Source organism: Bos taurus, chromosome 22, assembly GCF_002263795.3.
Source record: "Bos taurus isolate L1 Dominette 01449 registration number 42190680 breed Hereford chromosome 22, ARS-UCD2.0, whole genome shotgun sequence".
NCBI classification, from domain to species: domain Eukaryota; kingdom Metazoa; phylum Chordata; class Mammalia; order Artiodactyla; family Bovidae; genus Bos; species Bos taurus.
In genome coordinates, this window is record NC_037349.1 from 59150371 (window position 1) to 59170141 (window position 19771).

Here is a 19771-nt window from a genome sequence, read left to right on the forward strand (position 1 = left end):
GGCGGGGCCAGGCGGCCGCTGGGGGCGGGGCCCGCGGGCGCGCCAGAGCGACGGGTGAGCGGCGGGTGAGACGCGGCGGGCGCGGGCGGCGGCGGGCTCGTCCCTCAGGGTCAGCGGTCCTGGAGCGGGCGGAGCGGGGCTGCGGGCGGCGGCGCGGCTGGGCGGGAGGCGGCCCAGGCGGGGGGGCTCCCTTCTGGCGCCGGGCCGCGCCGGGCCGCGAGGCGGGCGGCGTTCCCGGGAGCCGGGCGCTCGGGCGGGGTTGGGGCTGGGGAGAGGCGGGCCGCGTGAGGCGAGGCCCGAGTCCGACTCCCCCGGTCTCCGCGCGCAGGACCCGCGGTGTGGGCGCCGAGGATGTGCGGCCGGACGTCCTGCCACCTGCCCAGGGAGGTCCTGGCCCGAGCTTGCGCCTACCGGGACCGACAGGGCCACCAGCGGCTCCCGGAGTGGAGGGACCCAGATCGGTACTGCCCCTCGTACAACAAGAGCCCGCGCTCCAGCAGCCCGGTGCTCCTGTCCCGGCTGCACCTGGAGAAGGTGAGCGCCGACCTGATCTGGGTCATTTAGATATCTTAAAGAAAAGAGCGGGGGGATCGCTATGCTCCTTAGGAGTCCAGCTTATCAGACTCTCTAGGCTTAGGGCAGCGTTAAAACTAGTCTGCAACACCTCTGATGTTTCTTGAACGCTGAAGCTTCTACCCTTTCTGCTCGTTTTATCTTTAACTGAAGCTAGGAACAGAGGTGTTTGGTCTGGTATTCCAAAGTTTAATTGCTTTCTTTGTGTTTATAAAATCTACCTCTGTAGTGTTGGAGTGGTCAATAATTTATAATGTTTTGCTTCCTTGCTTTATCTTCTGAGAGAGAGAGAGAGGGGGAATGTATGTATACATGCCGTGTAGTAAAAGTGCTTCATTCTGGAGAGTGATAGTTTCTCCATGTCTTAGATATTTTGAATATCTTTGATGTGTTTTAAATTCTGATGGTTTCCATCTTGGACTTTTCTTCGATTTGGTCCGTAATGCACGAGTCGCTTCATGAAGTTGCTTGAAGCCCTCTTGCATACTTTTCTCTTTTTCAAGTTTTAGGCCCCACCAGGCAGCATGCAGGGATCGTGTTTGGTTACCAGGGACTGAATCTGCGCCCCGGGTAGTGGACGCAGTCTTACCCACTGGACCCCCAGGGAAGTCCCTGTTGCGTGCTCTTCAGAAGTGTCGTGTTTATATGGTAGTCAGAAGATTCATCTTTACGTTAGGAAGACCGTATTTTGAAATCAACACACGAGATAACTGATTTTTTTGGTTGAGTGAAGCCATTTACATGAAATAGTGTACTCGAGCCGTTTTTAGTCGGTGCATACTTCCCCACTGAAACTAAAAAAACCTTTTTAATTAGCAGAAAATCAAAATAAAATAAATACTATGGGAAACCTTGACTGGGAAAGGAAAAAAATTAAACATTTCAGAAGAAAGCATAATCTGGAGACAAGGATTGGCTGTATGCGGTTTCTTAGTGTTAGCCATGGTTCTCTTTGTACCACCTCATTATAGAATGAATGTTAGCTGGAAGAAAACTTAACAGGTGTGAAGACAGAAGTGCAGAAAGACTGTGAGTGATCCCAGGTTACCCAGTCGGTGAGGGGCAGCTGGTACGAAGGTCCCATCCACCCTTCCGCTCCGGTGATGCTTCCTGGAACTAGGAATGCGATGGTGGGCTCCTGAACACACAGCCCCCCTCTCCTGGCAGTGCTGCGCATTTACTGATGTAATGTTTTGACTCCACATCTCTCATAAATTTTACAAAGATCGCTAGGATTTCCTGGTTTTGATAAATAGTTGAGTTTTCGTTTATCTGAAAATGAAAAACTGTGGAATCGTAAAGCCAAAGTAGAACCATGTCAGCTTGTTAATCCACGTCATCAAAGACCACGCCCGAGTGTGGATTGGAATGTTTGCATCTGAAACCGCCAATTTGCACCCTGCTTCCCCTTCTGCTTACCCAACCCCAGTGCTACCAGCTGTTCTGCTCACAAGCCCAAGGGGGCAGAGGAGGAGATGAGTAATACTGAGCAGTACTCGCAGTATTCTGGCTTAGAAGAACTTTCTATTCACCATGTCCCCTGTGGGGCAGCCCCTACCTGGGTTGGGTTTCCAGTTGTTGAGTGAATGCAGTCAAGTTAAAAGGCGACGCGTGGAACTTGGAAGAGGAGGATTTCCCAGCCTCGGCACTGCTGACACTTTGACTGAGATGTTTGTTGTGGGAAGCTGACCTGTCTGCATTGTAGAATGTTTAGCAGCATCACTGGCCTACTTTGGAACCCCCCAAAATAATACTCATGTTGCTTTCGAGTCCCTTATGGACATAGAGTGGTGAAATATGAGTCCCAAATACGCATTCCCAGCTGAGATCAAAGCTCCACCTTCTTGTTTCGGCTTTTATACTATAAACAAGTGTCTTTCTTGAGGTCTGTTTATTGATGGTTTTTTTTTTTGCATTTCTGTGCTTTTTGCCGGCAATCTCACTGTTTAAAATTGTCTCCAGGCATAGTGGTAAAGCGCAGGCTAGGATTCCTGAAAGCAGGAAGGAGGTAACATGCCTTACAGAGAACATGCGTGTGTCAGAGACGCTTCACTCAGGCATGAGTTACTGTGGCTGTTGGTCATGAATTCAAAAGTAATGAACCGACAATATATGTTACATAAAGTCTAACATATAATAGTAAACGTGCTGCACAGAAATACAGAGAAGGCGCGGTTGTGTACGGACCAGTTAACGAAACATCACTACAGGCTCCTGGCCACCTAACTGTGTTTCCCCCAGAGCCGCTCTCGGGTTTCCCTGACGCGCTGTTTGCGGTGACTTTGCGAAACCTGACTGCGCGTGGGACAAGCATGGGCTCTGTGGTGTGTGGGGGAGGGGTTGGCTCATTAACAGGCAAGGTTTTGAAAGAAATGAGACAGGATCTTGTGAAGAGCGCGGCTGGGGCATCAGTTCAGTTCAATCGCTCAGTCGTGTCCGACTCTCGGCGACCCCATGGACCGCAGCACGCCAGGCCTCCCTGTCCATCACCAACTCCTGGAGTCTGCTCAAACTCATGTCCATGGAGTCGGTGATGCATTAGCCTGGAACAAAAAGGGAAAGCCTCCTAGGGGCCTATTAGACGGTGTCCCGCGCTCTCGGAGCCCCTTGCTCTCCCCTCTTTCCGTCCTGCCATGCTCTCTAGATACTCCCTCTTGGACTGCACTCTCCCCCCAGTTCTCCGTTTTCCTTTTTTCTCCACCCCCTCCTACTTCCCACAGGTTTCATCCTGTGGTTGATTTACTCTCTAAGAAATTTTATTCTCATGGCTTCCCCAGTCACCTTTATGTAGGTTTTGCGGCTTCGTTTTAGTCACAACCTCGAAAAATATTAAACTAACACTTGTGTGCCTGCTCCATGCCACACATCTAACCAGGGTCTTCTTACGAACACCTTATTCTTGCCTTTATTCCAGAGATTGGCAAACCATGGGATCAAATCCTGTGCACTGTGTTTATGAAACAGTTTTATTAGAATACAGCCATGCCCGCTTTTTGGCTGCCCTGACATGCCAAGGATGCCAGAGTTGAGTTGAGTGGCAGCAGAGACTGTATGGGCTCAGAAAGCCACAAATACCCGCTGTCTGGTCCATTGCAGGAAAAGTCTGCTTCTCCCTCCTCTGCCAGGCCGCCTGTCTCCTCAGTTTTAACTCCACATGCTTGTTGGACATAGGAAGCATCTCTCTGTGGATTTCATTCTGGTGACTCAGAAAACCTTTTTGTCTTGTTCACCAGTGAGGAATTAGGGCAAGGCCTTGCAGGTACAGTTTGTCTCTTCCCTGGAGTCTGGGGTCTCAGGAGGCAGAAAGCAGGGTCCTCTGGTCATCTCCCTACATGCAGTTTTCTGGGACAGAGCAGCATCCATGCGCCTGTCGCCTTTGGCTGCTCTGCCCCTGTAATAGTTTTATTAACATACCAGAGGCTGTAGGGGCTGCAAAGTCTGCAATACTTAGTATTTAGCCTTCCAGAGAAAAGTCTGTGCGCATCTGGTGTAGAGGCCTCTCCCCTCTCTCAGCAGACCCACCGTGCCCCCGCAGCGGAACCCAGCATGCACTCTCCGCTCAGTCTGTGCCAGCCCAGTGTCTGTACCGAGAGAACAGTGTGTGCGTTTCAATCTGTCGGTCTCATCAAATTCTCAGGGGGCCAGGTACCCCAAAAAAGTTTAGCAACCGTACGTTCAGGGCGGGGGCCCCAAGACTACTCTCGCATTTGGAGGTTGCTTAAAAGGCAGCATGTGACGCGGCTACTGTTTATTGCAGTGAAGGGATACATAGCAGAATCAGGGGAACAGAAGCAAGTAGAGATCTGGAGAAATTCGTGCTCAGCTTCCTTACAACCTTTCCTCCCTCCCAGCGAGGGGACACACCGAGCGAGTTTTCTCCAGCATGAAAGAGGTAGTAACGCGTGTGCAGCGTTTCTGCCCAGAGAGACCCATTAGACACAGGCCCAGGGTTTGCTGGGGGCTGGTCTCGTGGGCGCTCTCCCTAGCAAGCAGCAGACGCCCATAAGGAAAGCCGGTGCTCAGCAAGAACCTCGTTTCCTGCCTGAAGCGGGCATAGGACACCATCCCAATCAGTTAGGAAAAGGGGGGCGCTCTCAAAAGCCAAGTTCTCACATGCTGCTTGAGGGCCAGCCCTGTGAACGAGCCTCCTAAAAATAGCACCCTAGGCTTGCTGTACGCTTGCTGCGCAAAACCACTTCCTGCCCAGTCTTGGCTCGGCCTCTGATTTCCCCTCTGGTCCCTCCTGCCACCTCTTCTCTGTCCCAGTCCTGTTCCTCTTGTGGGGTCCAGTCCGAGAACCCCCTCACCTTATCCCCCCTTCTGCACCTCCCAAGGAGCTGATCGCTTGGCGCCCTCTCACAGATCACTGTCCGCTGAACTTTTCCAGCATGCCTGTGCGCACCACTTAACAGGGCCGTAGACCGTAGCATCGTATCATGTCGCTCAGCGTCTGTGTGGCCTCACAAGGCATGGCGCACGTCCTTCCGTGTGTCCCTGTCTTAGCACGGACCTTCCATGGGATGACTGTCGTGTGTGCCTTATCAGAGCTGGGCCACGTGCGGTGTAGGGCCTCAGAGCCTGCCTCTCCTGTGGCCGGCACTGATTCACAGCTTACAGGAACTGAACCTCTTAGTACCCCCCAACCCCCAGGCAGAACGTCACCATCCTGATAAGCACGGTTGCCTGAGAACGCCGGAGAAGGCAATGGCACCCCACTCCAGTACTCTTGTCTGGAAAATCCCATGGACAGAGGAGCCTGGTAGGCTGCAGTCCATGGGGTCGCAGAGAGTCAGACACAACTGCGCGACTTCACTTTCACTTTTCACTTTCATGCACTGGAGAAGGAAATGGCAACCCACTCCAGTGTTCTTGCCTGGAGAATCCCAGGGACGGGGGAGCCTGGTGGGCTGCCATCTATGGGGCTGCACAGAGTCGGACACGACTGAAGCGACTTAGCAGCAGCAGCAGCAGCCTGAGAACGCCAGCCACGCATATCATGAGAATTCATTAGAACTGCTGGCAGGAGCTCTCCCTGTCCACAGTCATCTACTCTCTGCGTTTCAACACTGGCGGTGATGGTGGTTTAGCTGCTCAGGCATGTCCAACTCTTGAGACCCCTGGGACTGTGGCCTGCCCGGCCCCTCGCTGGGATTCTCCAGGCGAGAACACTGGAGGGGCTTGCCATCCCCTCCTCCAAGTGCCGTGCTGCGTGCCCTCCAGGAGGCTTGCAGGGTCCTCCCCGTCTCCTCACTGCACCGCACCCGTTCTCGTGGCAGGACGCAGACTCGTCCGAGCGGATCATCGCACCCATGCGGTGGGGCCTGGTCCCCTACTGGTTCAAGGAAGCGGATCTTTCCAAGCTGCAGATCAACACCAGCAACTGCCGCAGTGACACCATCATGGAGAAGCGGTCCTTCAAGGTAGGAGAGGCACGCGTGCCGGCGGTTCTCGGTCAGAACTGCCGGCACCTGGACGCCTGCGAAACAGCTCCAGACTGTCCCGTTTGTCGCTGTAGAGTGCTGTTCTCTGTACCCCGGTGAGACAGCGGGGCTTTTTCTCCCACTCAGTCGTGGGCTGCTGGGCCCAGCTGGACACGTGGTACCCACCCAGAGGTTCTCATGTAGCGCTCGCGTCGCAGGACAGCTGGACGTCCAGGTGGCTTCTCACCCACGTGTCCTGTCCTCGGCCGGGATGCGGGGACAGGGGGAGGCCCGCCCACGTGTCTCGTGAGGGTAGGCAGTCAGGCATCTCACGCGGCACCCTGCTTACCCTCCAGGGAGCGGGCAGAGCCGCGGGGCTGTATGGCCCTGCCTCAGAAGTCCCAAGCATCGCTTCTGCTGTGTTCCTTGGTTTATACCGAGCCGCCCGAGGTCACCGAGGGAGGGGACCTCATCGCTGTGAATCCTGCTGGGTGGGGCTCGCTTCCGGGGCGGCCAGCTTTGGAGAGCGTCTCCACAGCGCCTATTTCCTCTTAGGCACGTTCTTTAAGCTTTCTGACACCCATTACGTGCGACTTCATACCTATGAAACGTGACACGCAGAGGAGTTCCCGCTCTGAGGTCGCCCGTGCTCTCCCCCAGGTGCCTCTGGTTAAGGGGAGACGCTGCGTCGTCTTGGCGGACGGCTTCTACGAATGGCAGCGACGTCAGGCCACAAGCCACCGGCAGCCCTACTTCATCTACTTCCCCCAGGTCAAGCCCGAGCAGGTGCAGCAGCGTGTCCTCTCTGGCTCTCGGGCTTCTTGGATATTCGGTTGGGTGTCTTTCCTATTTTTTTTTTTTAATTCTCAGCCATAAATTATCTATTCAGATTTTCCTTCTGTCCCATTATTTCTTCTTTCTGGGATTCTCATCATGCATGTGTTAGACAGTGTGATGTTGTCCCGTAGCTTCCAGACATTTTATATACTCCATTCTTTTTCTCTGTGTTTCAGGCTGGGCCGTTTTTACTCATCTGTTTTTGAGTTCACTCTTCTTTCTTATTTACTCTTGAGTCTGGCCCTGTTGATTTCTATGTATCTTAGCAGTTCCTTGGTTATCTGGCTGTTTTGTGTATCTTAGATTTTTTTTTTTACTGGTTGCCAGACATAGGAGGTAGGAGAGAGACGGAGACCAGTCATATTTGTCTCTGGACGTGCACATGTGTGTCCACCCTTAGGCTGAGTTGGTCTTGTCAGGAGCTGGGCTGGACTTGGGTTTTGTCGTGCACCAGACCCTCCGACTATTTGTCTGGTGTCGCCCCGTGTTCAGGGTGAGGGTTGGTTTTCCGGAGGGTTTTCCTCAAGACCCCTGCTCCCCGCGCTTTGAAGCCCTCAGGACGCTCTCCCCAGGCACGCCCTGCTGCCCATCACCTGGGGCCTGCTCATCCGCAGAGGCTGCAGCACACTCTCTGCTGTCCTGGTTCAGCCTCGTCTTAAGCGGAACTGTGGCCCCAGTTCTCGGGCTTTCTCGGTGAGCCTGCTCCTCCCCAGGGAAGCAGAGAGCTGTTCCTGTCGCCCTTTTGCAGCCTCAGCGGGGCTTCCCTTGACTCTTAGGAGTGACAGGCTTTATCCCTTCTCCCCTGGCTCCTTAAGCTTCGTGCTCCTTGGAGGAGAAGGGTGTGGTGAGGCCTCTTGCCGTCCCTGAGCACCTGGACACGCCGGGCAGGGAGTCTTCCTCCATCCCCGGCCCTGTCTGTCTCATGAGCACCCTCGGAGGCTGGTCCGGACACCTGCAGCCCTCTTGGGCGAGCCTGCGCTCTGCAGAGAGCAGTTGGACGGTCATTTTATCTGAATGCTTAGCTGCTGTATAAAGGAGGCCTTGTTTGCCTCCTGTCACCACTGGGAAGCCCGTGGTCGGGTCTCCTCTCCCTTTGGATGACCCTGTCTTTGCTTTACAGTTCAGGCTAAGTGGCTGCCCTATGACCTGAGTTCTCTGATGAGTTTAGGGAAAGTTACGCTTATGGAGAGTCTCTATCTGCTCTTGTAGAGAGGGAAGGTGGAAGCAACTCCCAGCCTTTGGAAGCCGGGAGCTGAATCTTGAAGGCAAGTGGGAGTTGGCATGTTGAGCTCGGGCAGAAAAGACCTTTCGGGTAGGAAGAGGAAAGTGACTTCCTCGAGACGCGTGGGCTGTTTACCGACAGCTGGGCGGGACGCAAGTTCCCCTTGTGTGTGAAAGCTGGAATGAGGCTCCAGATCGAGGAAGGCCTGAATGCCACGGGAGGTGTTAGGCTGTATCGTGAAAGCGTTCCAGGGCCATAAATCTACTGCCTCAGGGAGGGTCTGCCACCAGGCCTCTGTCCTCTGACAGTGGGTCCAGGGCCTCTGTGCTGAGATGATGGCCATGCTGTTGCCTGCAGGGGAGGGTGGCCGCGGAGTGCCTGATCTGCTGTGGCTTTGCTTCCAGTCCGAGCAGGTGGGTGCTGTGGCCAGCCCCGAGGACTGGGAGAAGGTCTGGGACAACTGGAGGCCGCTGACGATGGCCGGGATCTTCGACTGCTGGGAGCCCCCGGCGGGAGGAGACTGCCTCTATTCCTACAGCATCATCACAGTGGACTCCTGCAAAGTCTTGAACGACATCCACAACAGGCAAGCACGGCCCCCGCGCCTGCGTTCAGAGGGTTCAGGGCAGGGCTTGTCGTCTTTGGGTTTAAACAAGCAGCTTCCGGAATTCAGAGTTTCTGCATGCACAGATTTAGAGACTCGGAAACAAAGCCTGATTCACAAGATCCAGGTACAGTCTGCGTGGCTGTAATATGACACACGTTCCTGGAAGTTCCCACGCTATGCAAAACTGCACAGTGAAATCCAGAGAACTTACAAAAAAGTGGGAGTAAGGGGACAACACTTAAACATTTTGTCAGTGACCCAGTTAAAAAATAATAGGAATCTAATAAAACCCACACTACAGTAGCATGCATTCCGTGGTTAAGAAGTACAAAGAAGTTATAGTAAATACAGCACCATACCTTAAAAAGGCCTGAAGTCAGCTTGTGCTGGAGGAGTCGCAGCTTGTGACTTACTGTCACCTGGTGGGAGGAAGGTGATGCGAAATGATTGTCTTTTCCGGTCTTAAATCCTGGGATGTGTTCTTCTGCCTTTGAAATGTTGTTCCTCCGAGGCTGGCCTTGCATCAGATCAGATCAGTCGCTCAGTCGTGTCCGACTCTTTGCGACCCCATGAATCACAGCACGCCAGGCCTCCCTGTCCATCACCAACTCCCAGAGTTCACTGAGACTCACTCATTGAGTCAGTGATGCCATCCAGCCATCTCATCCTCTGTCGTCCCCTTCTCCTCTTGCCCCCAATCCCTCCCAGCATCAGAGTCTTTTCCAATGAGTCAACTCTTCGCATGAGGTGGCCAAAGGACTGGAGTTTGAGCTTCAGCATCATTCCCTCCAAAGAAATCCCAGGGCTGATCTCCTTCAGAATGGACTGGTTGGATCTCCTTGCAGTCCAAGGGACTCTCAAGAGTCTTCTCCAACACCACAGTTCAAAAGCATCAATTCTTTGGCGCTCAGCCTTCTTCACAGTCCGACTCTCACATCCATACATGACCACTGGAAAAACCATAGCCTTGACTAGACGAACCTTTGTTGGCAAAGTAATATCTCTGCTATTGAATATGCTATCTAGGTTGGTCATAACTTTCCTTCCAAGGAGTAAGCGTCTTTTAATGTCATGGCTGCAGTCACCATCTGCAATGATTTTGGAGCCCAGAAAAATAAACTCTGACACTGTTTCCACTGTTTCCCCATCTATTTCCCATGAAGTGGTGGGACCGGATGGCATGATCTTCATTTTCTGAATGTTGAGCTTTAAGCCACCTTTTTCACTGTCCTCTTTCACTTTTATCAAGAAGCTTTTGAGTTCCCCTTCACTTTCTGACATAAGGGCGGTGTCATCTGCATATCTGAGGTTATTGATATTTCTCCCGGCAATCTTGATTCCAGCTTGTGCTTCCTCCAGTCCAGTGTTTCTCATGATGTACTCTGCATATAAGTTAAATAACCACGGTGACAATATACAGCCTTGACGAACTCCTTTTCCTATTTGGAACCAGTCTGTTGTTCATGTCCAGTTCTAACTGCTGCTTCCTGACCTGCATACAAATTTCTCAGGAGGCAGGTCAGGTGGTCTGGTATTCCCATCTCTTTCAGAATTTTCCACAGTTTATTGTGATCCACACAGTCAAAGGCTTTGGCATAGTCAATAAAGCAGAAATAGATGTTTTTCTGGAACTTTCTTGCTTTTTCTATGATCCAGCAGATGTTGGCAATTTGATCTCTGGTTCCTCTGCCTTTTCTAAAACCAGCTTGAACATCAGGAAGTTCACGGTTCACATATTGCTGAAGCCTGGCTTGGAGAATTTTGAGCGTGACTTTACTAGCGTGTGAGATGAGTGCAATTGTGCGGTAGTTGGAGCATTCTTTGGCCTTCACAGTAGATACGTATTTAATCAGAACTGAACGTTCTGATGCGATGGGCCGCCTCCCCTAGTTAACTCCAGCATCGTGCCTGGAGCTGCGCAGACCGCCGTCAGAGCCCTGCGAGGAGCCCCCGTGCTCTCCTGTGGTCTTTGTGTACAGACAGTGCGTTCTCTTTGTGAGAAAGCCCCCCTTTTATTCACTGCTTGGCTTTCTCGGCATGCCGAGCGATCTTCCCACTGCGTCTGCTCCTTCAAGCCTGGCTGCTGCAGCTCTTGGGCTGCTTGTGCCCGTCTGGCCGTGGATGCCCCTTTTCCAGCCCCTCACTGTTGTGGGTCCTTTGTGTTGTTGCCCAGGAGACACCACGTGTTCTGTTCCTGCTTTCAAGGCTGTCATTCAGTCGCTCAGTTGTGTCTGGCTCTTTGCAACTCCATGGACTGTAACCCGCCAGGCTCCTCTGTCCATGGGATTTCCTAGGCAAGAAGACCAGAGTGGGCTGCCATTTCCCTCCCCAGGGGATTCTCCCACCCCAGGGATCGAACCTGCGTTTCCTGCATTGGCAGGTGGGCTCTTTACGACTGAGCCACCCGGGGAGCCTGGCTTTCGAGATGGTTTATTATTCTCCCTTCTCCCCAAGCCTTAAAAGTTCTCCGTTTTCGTGCACCGGTTAGAATGTCTGAGCCCAGAAGCTTAGACATGTTTGAGGTGTTGAATGAGCAGTTTTTTAACAGAAGCGTTTACAAGCACACAGTAAGAGCAGGCCGCCACTTTGGAGAGTATGCGCTGGGCCGAGGCCGCCGGTGTCTGAGGCGCGTCTCACAAGATGCAGCCCGGCGGGGTGACATTTTCCGTGTTCACAGTGGGTTTCCTCACAGGTAAAACTGTGTATAAGCAAATGCAAAGTGTGCATTATGCTTAAATTGCTGTCTAATAGTCAATCACACTGGAATAAATTTTCATTTTAAAAACAAGCACTGGCAGAACCGACATACTTGTGTAATGCTTTCACAACTTTTGCCAGGTCTCAGTGCCCTCAGGGATCATTTTATGATGTTTTGCTGAAAAAAATTCAGTATGGCACATATTGGATTATCTATTTTAACCCCTTTGCCCTAAGCATTCCGTCTGAAATGATGCTTTCCTGGGATATGATAGTTCTAGTTTTGCTAATTCACCATAAAGTCCTATTTCATCGAATCCAAGATTTTGTTCCACTATTTTATACAGTTAAGTAAACTGCTGCCAATTACTGCCAATGAAGTTGTGATACAATGCAAAGATGCCATTCATTGTAAATCTAGATGTCAGACATTTTAAAATACTGTTTAAAAGTATATCTTGGGAGATTCCCTGGCAGTCCAGTGGTCAGGCCTCCGCCCTCCCTGCTGGGGCCTAAATGTGATCCCTGGGAAACTAAGGTCCTACAGACTGTGCGCTGCAGCCAGAAAATAAAACAGTAAAGCAAATAAGTGTTTGATTTGTTGAAGTAACAATAATTATTAAAAGTAACGTTCATACATTTCTCTCCTAAATTCAACCGTGCCATCCCCCAATGAAGTGTGTGCATGCTTTGCACTAGCCCAGAACATAAAATTGGAAGCTCAACAAGCGCTCTTTTCCTAACGTCTCCTGGGTACCAGGAGTCGTCTGGGGCGGCCTCTTCGCTTTTCTGAGCCATTTCGGCCACAGTTGCCTTTGGGTTGCCTTTCGGTCACAGTTTTAGAGATAGCTCTTCCTTACATAAACCTGTGTGGGTGGGAAGGCTGGGGTCTTAATGACAGACAGGTTTCCCAGGCTTTGTTTTCCCTTGAAGTCTAGGCCAGGGCGCCATAAAGGTCACCAGTCTGCTAGCGTTTGCGCGGGAGGGCACCCACTTGCAGCACCGGGCACGGTCTTCACCACCACACTCTGAGCTGGCTCTCCTGTGCTGAGCTCTGTGCCCTGTTGTTTCCGGGGGCACGGGACAGCGTGCAGGTGTAGACGGGAAGGGGGCAGCCTGTGCATCAGCTGACTAGACCCCCCAGCCCGGTGCCCCCAACCCCTGTCTTGCGCTTACCCCCCAGGATGCCTGCCATACTGGATGGCGAAGAGGCGGTCTCCAAGTGGCTGGACTTCGGTGAGGTCCCAGCTCAGGAAGCTCTGAAGTTGATCCGCCCCACGGAGAACATCGCCTTCCACCGGGTGTCATCCGTGGTGAACAGCTCCTGGAACAACGCTCCCGAGTGTGTGTTGCCGCTCCACCTGCTGGCTGGAAAGGTAGGGCCCGGACACCCGCCCGTCCCTGCCGAGCTCCACCTGCTCCGAGGGGCCTCTCAGCGCACGCTGGGACCTTTACCGCCAGAGGCTGAATCCAAAGCACCCACAGTTCGTCCTCCTCGTGCAGCAAGGCAGCCCCGGGCCGTGACTCTCAGAGGGGCTGTGGGCGGGCCTGGCGCGTGCCGGTCAGTGTTCAGGCTGGGCCGGGCCTTCTGTGACTGTACGAAGCTGCTCGGGTGGGTCTGATAAGAAGCCAGCTTTGAGCACTCCTCGTCTGGAGGGCGCCTGAAAAGCACAGAGGGGCCCTGACCAGGACCGTCTATCTTGCCAACCGAGTGGGAGACGTGTTTCCATCTGTTTTCTCTGCTTTCCCAGCTACCAGATGGGGGGATTTCAGTCCTCATTCTCCTTCAGGAGACTGGAAAATGTTCCTGCAAGGAGCACAAGCTGTAGAGTTGGCGGGGATCACGGGGCTGTATTTTGAAAGGAAGGTGGACAGACGAGGCCTGTGTGATAAGAAGCCCCGGAGCAGAAGTTGGCCCCGCTGATACCCAGGGATGAGGCAGGGGCAGCAGCTGCTCCTCGGTGGCCGGAGGATGGAGACAGAACCACAGCCCCCGCCCTGTCTCCCTCAAAGCCTCTTATGTTTTCACACTCACAGTCAGCGTCAGCCTCTTTCTCTTGGTTCTCTCAAAGCCTTGTATCCCTGGTAGCGCTTTTCATTACCTGTCTCTCAAAAAATGCAACTGTAGATATTCATTTTGCACCAGACATGGCCCCATGTCTGCCACGGTCTTCTCTGCAGAATAATTCACGCTCTGGAGAGCTGGCATCCTGTGCTGGGCTCAGGCGCAGGGAGCAGCAGGCCCCTCTCACCCAGCCTCTGTCTGAGGGCTGCGTCTCCAGCTGGCTCCCCGCATGGTCTGCTCAGGCTAAGCTCTTTCTCCTGAGCTTGCTTCATTCTCTGCCCGCTGTCTTCTGTGGCCGGTCTCGCCCACCATGAGCTGCCCCCTCTCCCTTCCGGCCCTGGGAACCCGCCCTGCTCCCCTCCTCGTGCCCCTGGCCACATCTCCGTGCCCAGGCCAGTGCCTCACGCAGCGCCTCTTCCCCGGTTTCCCAGGAGCTCGAGCTGGGGGTCTGAGCTGCTGCTGCTTTCTCCTAGGAGCTCACGGTGAGCGCCAGCAGCCAGAAGATGCTGCAGTGGCTGGCCACGAAGTCACCCAAAAAGGAAGAGCCCAGAACACCCCAAAAAGCAGAGCCAGATGTGCCCCAGTGGTCCAGCCAGTTCCTGCAGAAGAGCCCAGTAACCCCCAAGAGAGGCAGCGCCGGCCTCCTGGAGCGATGGCTGAAGCAGGGGCAGGAGGAAGAGCCTGTGGCCAAGCGGCCTCACACGCAGTAGCTCAGGTCTTCCGGAGACCGCAGCCGAGGGGCACAGCGCTGAATACCACGCAATCACAGGTCATGTGTGTGTGTGTATGTGTGTGGTGTGTGTGTGTGTGTGTGTGTGTTGGGGGAGTTCCAAGCCGAGAGGTGCTGAATCCTACTGTTGATCACAGGTTGCACTTGCGGGGGCTGGGGAGTGGTGGAGTGGCTCCCATCGTAGCTCAGTGTTCAGGGTTTCGGCCTCCCCGGGCAGTGCGTGCTGGCTGTGACCAGGACTGCCCGGCGGGGTGGGCGGGCAACCTGGGAAGAGGCGCAGGGCCACTCAATCAGCTCCGAGGGAAGGGAGGGAGCGCTGGCCCACAGCCCTCTCCGGGTGGCCGGCTGGCCGGCTGGCCGGCTGGCCGGGTGGCCGGGTGGCCGGGTGGGCCCGCCCTCAGAGCCCGTCCCTACTGGCGGATCTCAGCAGAGGCTGTATTCTGCTCAGCCTATGGGCTCTTTCAGTGTTTGGGAGTTAGGTTCTTAAAACATTGTCTTTTTTCTGAATAAACTGTATTTGATAACCTGTCTAGAAAATGCTGCCGGTGGGAGGAACTGTTTTCTCCTGGCGACGGTCCAAAGGAATGATTTTGTCACAAGCAGGGGGGCAACTGGGGTTTTTGCTGTCAAAACTGCTTTTTTGTACAATAAAAAGACTTGGCAGGGGGCTCTTTCTTGAGTCTTTTTTAACTCAATACCTGGAAGTTGTCTGAATCCACTGGCTTAAAGCAACCAGACAGAGCGCCTGCTGGGCAGGAGGGGCGCGGGGGCGGGCGCGCAGACCGGGCGCAGACCGGACGCGAGCCCTGCCCCGGCTCAGGTGCGCAGCGCCCGAGGGCAGGAGCGCACGGACGGGGACACGCGTCGGAGGCGGCCACCCGCCCAGCCCGCGTTTGCTCTGCAGGCAGATGTCCGTCTGTGGCTGTGGCCATCCGCCCCCCGCCCAGATGCCTGAGTCCGGGAAGGCAGGATGCGCGCAGCTCTGCAGGCTCACCCGGGCGCCGCGTCTGGATGGGGGGGCGCGGGGGCGCCGAGGCGGATGGACCAGTCGGCTCCAGGGCGAGCCTCCAGGACGTCCGCCCCGCGGGCGTCCCGGCAGCTGCTGCAGACCCGAGCCTCCGCGTCCGAAGCTGGGCCCGCCAGCCTGACCGGGGTCTATGCAAATCAGGGATCGCAGCGCCGCCAATCAGAGTGGGGCCCGGCGCCGTTCCTGCCAATGGCGGGGCCGGGGGGCGGGGCTCGCGCGGCCCGGGCTCCCCAGTTCCTCTTCCGGGGCCGCGGAGCCTGGGCTGGAGCCGGCCCCGCGGAGGGGCGTGCGCTTTCCTCCAGTTTCCGTCTCCTCTGGGCTCTTCTGCTTGGAGTAAGAGATTTTACAAATACACTGAACATACAGGAATGTCGACTGTTAAAGACTTTTTTTGTCATGTTTAAGTCGTTTAGTAGAGCAGCAAAAGGGAAATTTCCTTGGTTTTCGGCACTCTTTTCCCAGAGTTGTCAGTTTGATGGGTGCTTTTACCAGAGAGCATGTAACGTTTCCAGAGTGTGTGTGCTTTTCATTCCAGTTCTTATAACCTCGACATAAATGTGATGTTTAAAGGCGCATTCTCATATCAAAACATGGTTTTGTGATTTTCAGGTCTACGTAAACGGCGTCATGGGCATTTTCTTCTGCAGTTTTCCCCTTGTCTGAATCCTCAGCGTTTCTAGGCATTGCCAGGTCGCTCTCAGATTTTCACTGGATTGCCATTTTCTCCCCTCTGCCAATAAGTCTCAGGAGAAGGGCAGCCAGCTCCTGCCTGTCTCCAGTGGCCACGGAGACCAGGCCCCAGCCATTCTCCCGGCAGGAGGGACAGTCCCTGCGTGAGGCTCTCTGACCCCTCAGTGGGCTCCCAGCTGGCAAGCTTCCTCAGCCCACCCTCCCTGCGGGCACAAGGCTTGGCTCCAGGCCTCAGAGGAAGCAGAGGGTCCCCTAGACTCCAGATTCTGTTGCAGTGGACAGATGTCTCCCCGATTCCTGTCTGCAGTCCACCTGGCTTCATCTCTTCCTGTAAAGCTGTGTACCTGAAAAGCTCTGTGCACCCAAGGGGAACAGACCAAGGCAGGGGAGAGACTCAGCCCACAGGGGCAGATCGGAGAGGCTCCTGGCCTGGGTCTCAGCTTGCAGGGTGAGGACAGGACCCTGCTTTCCACCGGGAAAGCCCAGCGAGTAGGTTAGTGATGGGAACCAGAGAGGGCGATGGCTGACCTCAGCCAGAAGGAGAGTAGAGCCTCAGTCCTTGGGGAAGGAGCTCTGGCTTGGGCTGCATGGGAGGTCCCCGGTACATACAAAGCTGCCCTGAGATGTGGTTTGTCCATCTCTGAATCAGGACAGTGGGTGCTCATGGTTGAACTCCCAGGAGCCCACAGCAACAGGTGCTGGTTGTCGGAGAGCCAACACCTGCCACTGTCACGGTGCTGTTCACGTGGAGAAGGGTCCTGGGCTCCAGGGAAGATGTGCTGCAGACTCCGTGGGCAACACTCCCAGTGGAGGTGCGGGAGCGGGGACTCGGACAGGGCCTCACTGCCCCGCTTTTAGCCCTGATGGAGGTGGCCAGGAGAAAGAGAACACTTGGGAGAGGCCAGAGGAGTTGGGCGAAGACAGGGAAGCACATACCCGGAGGCGCACAGTGCAGGGCTCGGGGGGAGGTGGTCACCCAGGGTCAGGCCCTCAGCAGCGGCAGGCTGAGCGCGTCACCACCGCGGGGCTTTCCTCTGTCTCCTGCTCCATCAGGAGACCACCATCCAAAACAGTTTGTCTCATGAAACAGCCAAAACAACCCACAAAGAAGATTAAACTGAATAATCACACAGGTGGGGACCACAGGCCACACCATGTTACATGTGCTTTTGTTTGGCTTAGGAATTTATTTTGCTATGGATTTTGTTACGGAATTTATTTTGTTTTGGTAAAACCCACACGCTCTAAGGGTGCCATCGCCCCCGTTTTCCAGCGCACAGTCCAGTGGTAGGAAACAGGCTCACACTGCTGTGCGGCCATCACCAGCAGCCATTCCCGGAAGACTTTCCAGCTTGCAAGCCTGAGATTCTGACCCCGTCCCTGTCCCAGCCTCTGTCACCCACCATCCTACTTCCTGTCTTTGTGAACTTGACTCCTGTAGGCCCTCACATAAGTGGGATCATGCAATACTTGTCTCTGTGACTGGCTTGTTTCACTGAGCACAGTGTTTTTCAGTTAATCCATGTTGTTGCAAGTGTCAGGACTTCCTTTTAAGACTGAATAATACTGCGTGGTGTGTCGAGACCACACTGTTCATCCATCAGCCACGGATGGACCCCTGGGTTGCTTCCACCGGTTGGCTTTTGTGGTTAGTGCTGCTCTGAGCACAGCTTCGTGGATCTCTGAGTCACTATTTTCAGTTCTTTTGGGTGTGTCCCCAGAAGTAAAATTGATGGCTCAACTCTATGTTTGAATATTTGAGGAACCTCCATACTGTTTTCCAATAGCTGCATCACTTTACATTCCTGCCATCAATGCATAAAAGTTCCAGTTTCAAGTCTGCATTTTAAAAGTGAGAGGTTTCACACGCACACACACAAAATGTGTAATCTCCACATAAAAACTTCTCAGGAGGTGCCTCTGATGACCGAGTGCCTTGTGGGACTACAGGCCGCTGGGGGACCCTCCTGCCAGGCTCCCTGGATAACCCACTCCCCTCCCTGCTTCTAGAGGGCAGCTCAGAAACATGCAGGTGCTTCTGCCGTGTCTAAGAAAGCTCTGGCTACATTCTGCCCCTCTGTTGCCTGGAGACCATCAGAAGGGCTCTGGGGTCTGTGCACCTCTGTTGAGACTCTGGTCCCGGCTGGCATGCACCCACCTGATGATGGGGAATCTCGATCTCTTTGCACGGCTGTGGCCGGGCCGCACGGGGCCGCCCTCACTTGTATATTTCCGTGCGGGGCAGCCATGGGCAGATTCTTGCCGAATTCAGGTGGAAGCCGCCACTGTGGTTGCCGGGCTGCCCACTTACCTCCTCGGTGGGACGTGGCACCGGAGCTGGCAGTCTACTTTCCCTGGATTCTCAGGGTTCCTGATTCCCGGGCCACATGTGGACATGTTCACCTCTGGACAAAGAGTCTCAGCTTCTGCAGGACGAGGATACCCCCGTCGGCAAGGTCAGATGCAACATGGACTTGGGTTTCAGTCCTGTGCTCAGCACCAGGCCCTGTCCTGGTGGAGAACAGCTTGAGCCGGAGTTGACTGGGTCGAGACCCCATTCTATGGGTTGCTCGGGCAGTTTGGCCTTGAAAGGGGCCTTTGCAGCGTCTGGGGAGCCATCTGGGGCCCAGGGAGAAGCAGGATCCAGAACACAGAGGCAGACCTGAGATCTGAGGAGGTTCCCAGAGAGGCAGGTCGCAGCCCAGGGAGAGGAAGGAGGCAGCCTCGCAGGAGAGAGGGCTGTACACCCAGAGGTGGTGGAAAACCTGAGACCCTGGCCAGAGGGTCAGATATCCCGGCTCAGCAGATGAGTGAGCAAAACAAATCTCTTTCGGCTCTGTTTATAGATGAGGACACTGAGGCTTGGAGAGAGCAGTCTTGGCCCAGACATCAGACCATGGTGGAGCCAGGTCCAGAGCCCTGCCCTGCCACTGTGGGCCCCCACCCCCACCCAGCCCCTCCTGTCCAGCGGATGCAGGCCTGGACTGTGCTGTGCCCGTGGTCGCTTGCCTCCTTGCTGTAGTACGGTCACCTCATCCAGGAAGCCCTCCTCCAGAGCCCTGCGGCGTTACGTGCCTTCAATGTTTACCTGGAATTGAGTTCAGTTCAGTTCAGTTCAGTCGCTCAGTCGTGTCTGACTCTTTGCGACCCCATGAATCGCAGCACGCCAGGCCTCCCTGTCCATCACCAACTCCCAGAGTTCACTCAGACTCACGTCCATCGAGTCAGTGATGCCATCCAGCCATCTCATCCTCTGTCGTCCCCTTCTCCTCCTGCCCCCAGTCCCTCCCAGCATCAGAGTCTTTTCCAATGAGTCAACTCTTCGCATGAGGTGGCCAAAGTACTGGAGTTTCAGCTTTAGCATCAGTCCTTCCAAAGAAATCCCAGGACCGATCTTTAGGATGGACTGGTTGGATCTCCTTGCAGTCCAAGGGACTCTCAAGAGTCTTCTCCAACACCACAGTTCAAAGGCATCAATTCTTCAGCGCTCAACCTTCTTCACAGTCCAACTCTCACATCCATACATGACCACTGGAAAAACCATTGCATTGACTAGACGAACCTTTGTTGGCAAAGTAGGGTCTCTGCTTTTGAATATGCTATCTGCTGCTAAGTCACTTCAGTCGTGTCCGACTCTGTGCGACCCCAGAGACGGCAGCCCACCAAGCTCCCCCGTCCCTGGGATTCTCCAGGCAAGAACACTGGAGTGGGTTGCCATTTCCTTCTCCAGTGCATGAAAGTGAAAAGTGAAAGTCAAGTCGCTCAGTCGTGTCCGACCCTCATCGACCCCATGGACTGCAGTCTTCCAGGCTCCTCTGTCCATGGGATTTTCCAGGCAAGAGTACTCAAGTGGGGTGCCATTGCCTTCTCCATATGCTATCTAGGTTGGTCATAACTTTCCTT

The 19771-nt window shown here is 54.4% G+C and overlaps 1 protein-coding gene and 1 non-coding gene across 7 annotated transcripts; both read left to right on the top strand.

Moving 5' to 3' along the window:
* The first annotated feature begins 20 nt into the window (after positions 1 to 20).
* On the top strand, positions 21 to 14818 carry HMCES (5-hydroxymethylcytosine binding, ES cell specific). Of its 6 annotated transcripts, none has more exons than XM_015459706.3 (7): positions 21 to 65; positions 329 to 534; positions 5850 to 5993; positions 6654 to 6779; positions 8457 to 8638; positions 12540 to 12732; positions 13895 to 14818. In XM_015459706.3, the coding sequence occupies exons 2-7, from the start codon at positions 352 to 354 to the stop codon at positions 14129 to 14131; spliced, it is 1065 nt and encodes a 354-aa protein (XP_015315192.2). In that variant the 5' UTR covers positions 21 to 65; positions 329 to 351; the 3' UTR covers positions 14132 to 14818.
* MIR2374 (microRNA mir-2374) lies at positions 216 to 292 on the top strand. The gene has a single exon (NR_031296.2). It is a non-coding gene; the product is annotated as a microRNA mir-2374 (primary transcript).
* Positions 14819 to 19771: the final 4953 nt, after the last annotated feature.

Bases quoted from the DNA above. Each gene is read 5' to 3' on its own strand.
- HMCES (XM_015459706.3), top strand. From the start codon at position 352: ATGTGCGGCCGGACGTCCTGCCACCTGCCCAGGGAGGTCCTGGCCCGA. The intron at 535-5,849 runs GTGAGCGCCGAC...TTCTCGTGGCAG, and splicing joins CCCGGCTGCACCTGGAGAAG to GACGCAGACTCGTCCGAGCG. The intron at 8,639-12,539 runs GCAAGCACGGCC...CTTACCCCCCAG, and splicing joins TTGAACGACATCCACAACAG to GATGCCTGCCATACTGGATG.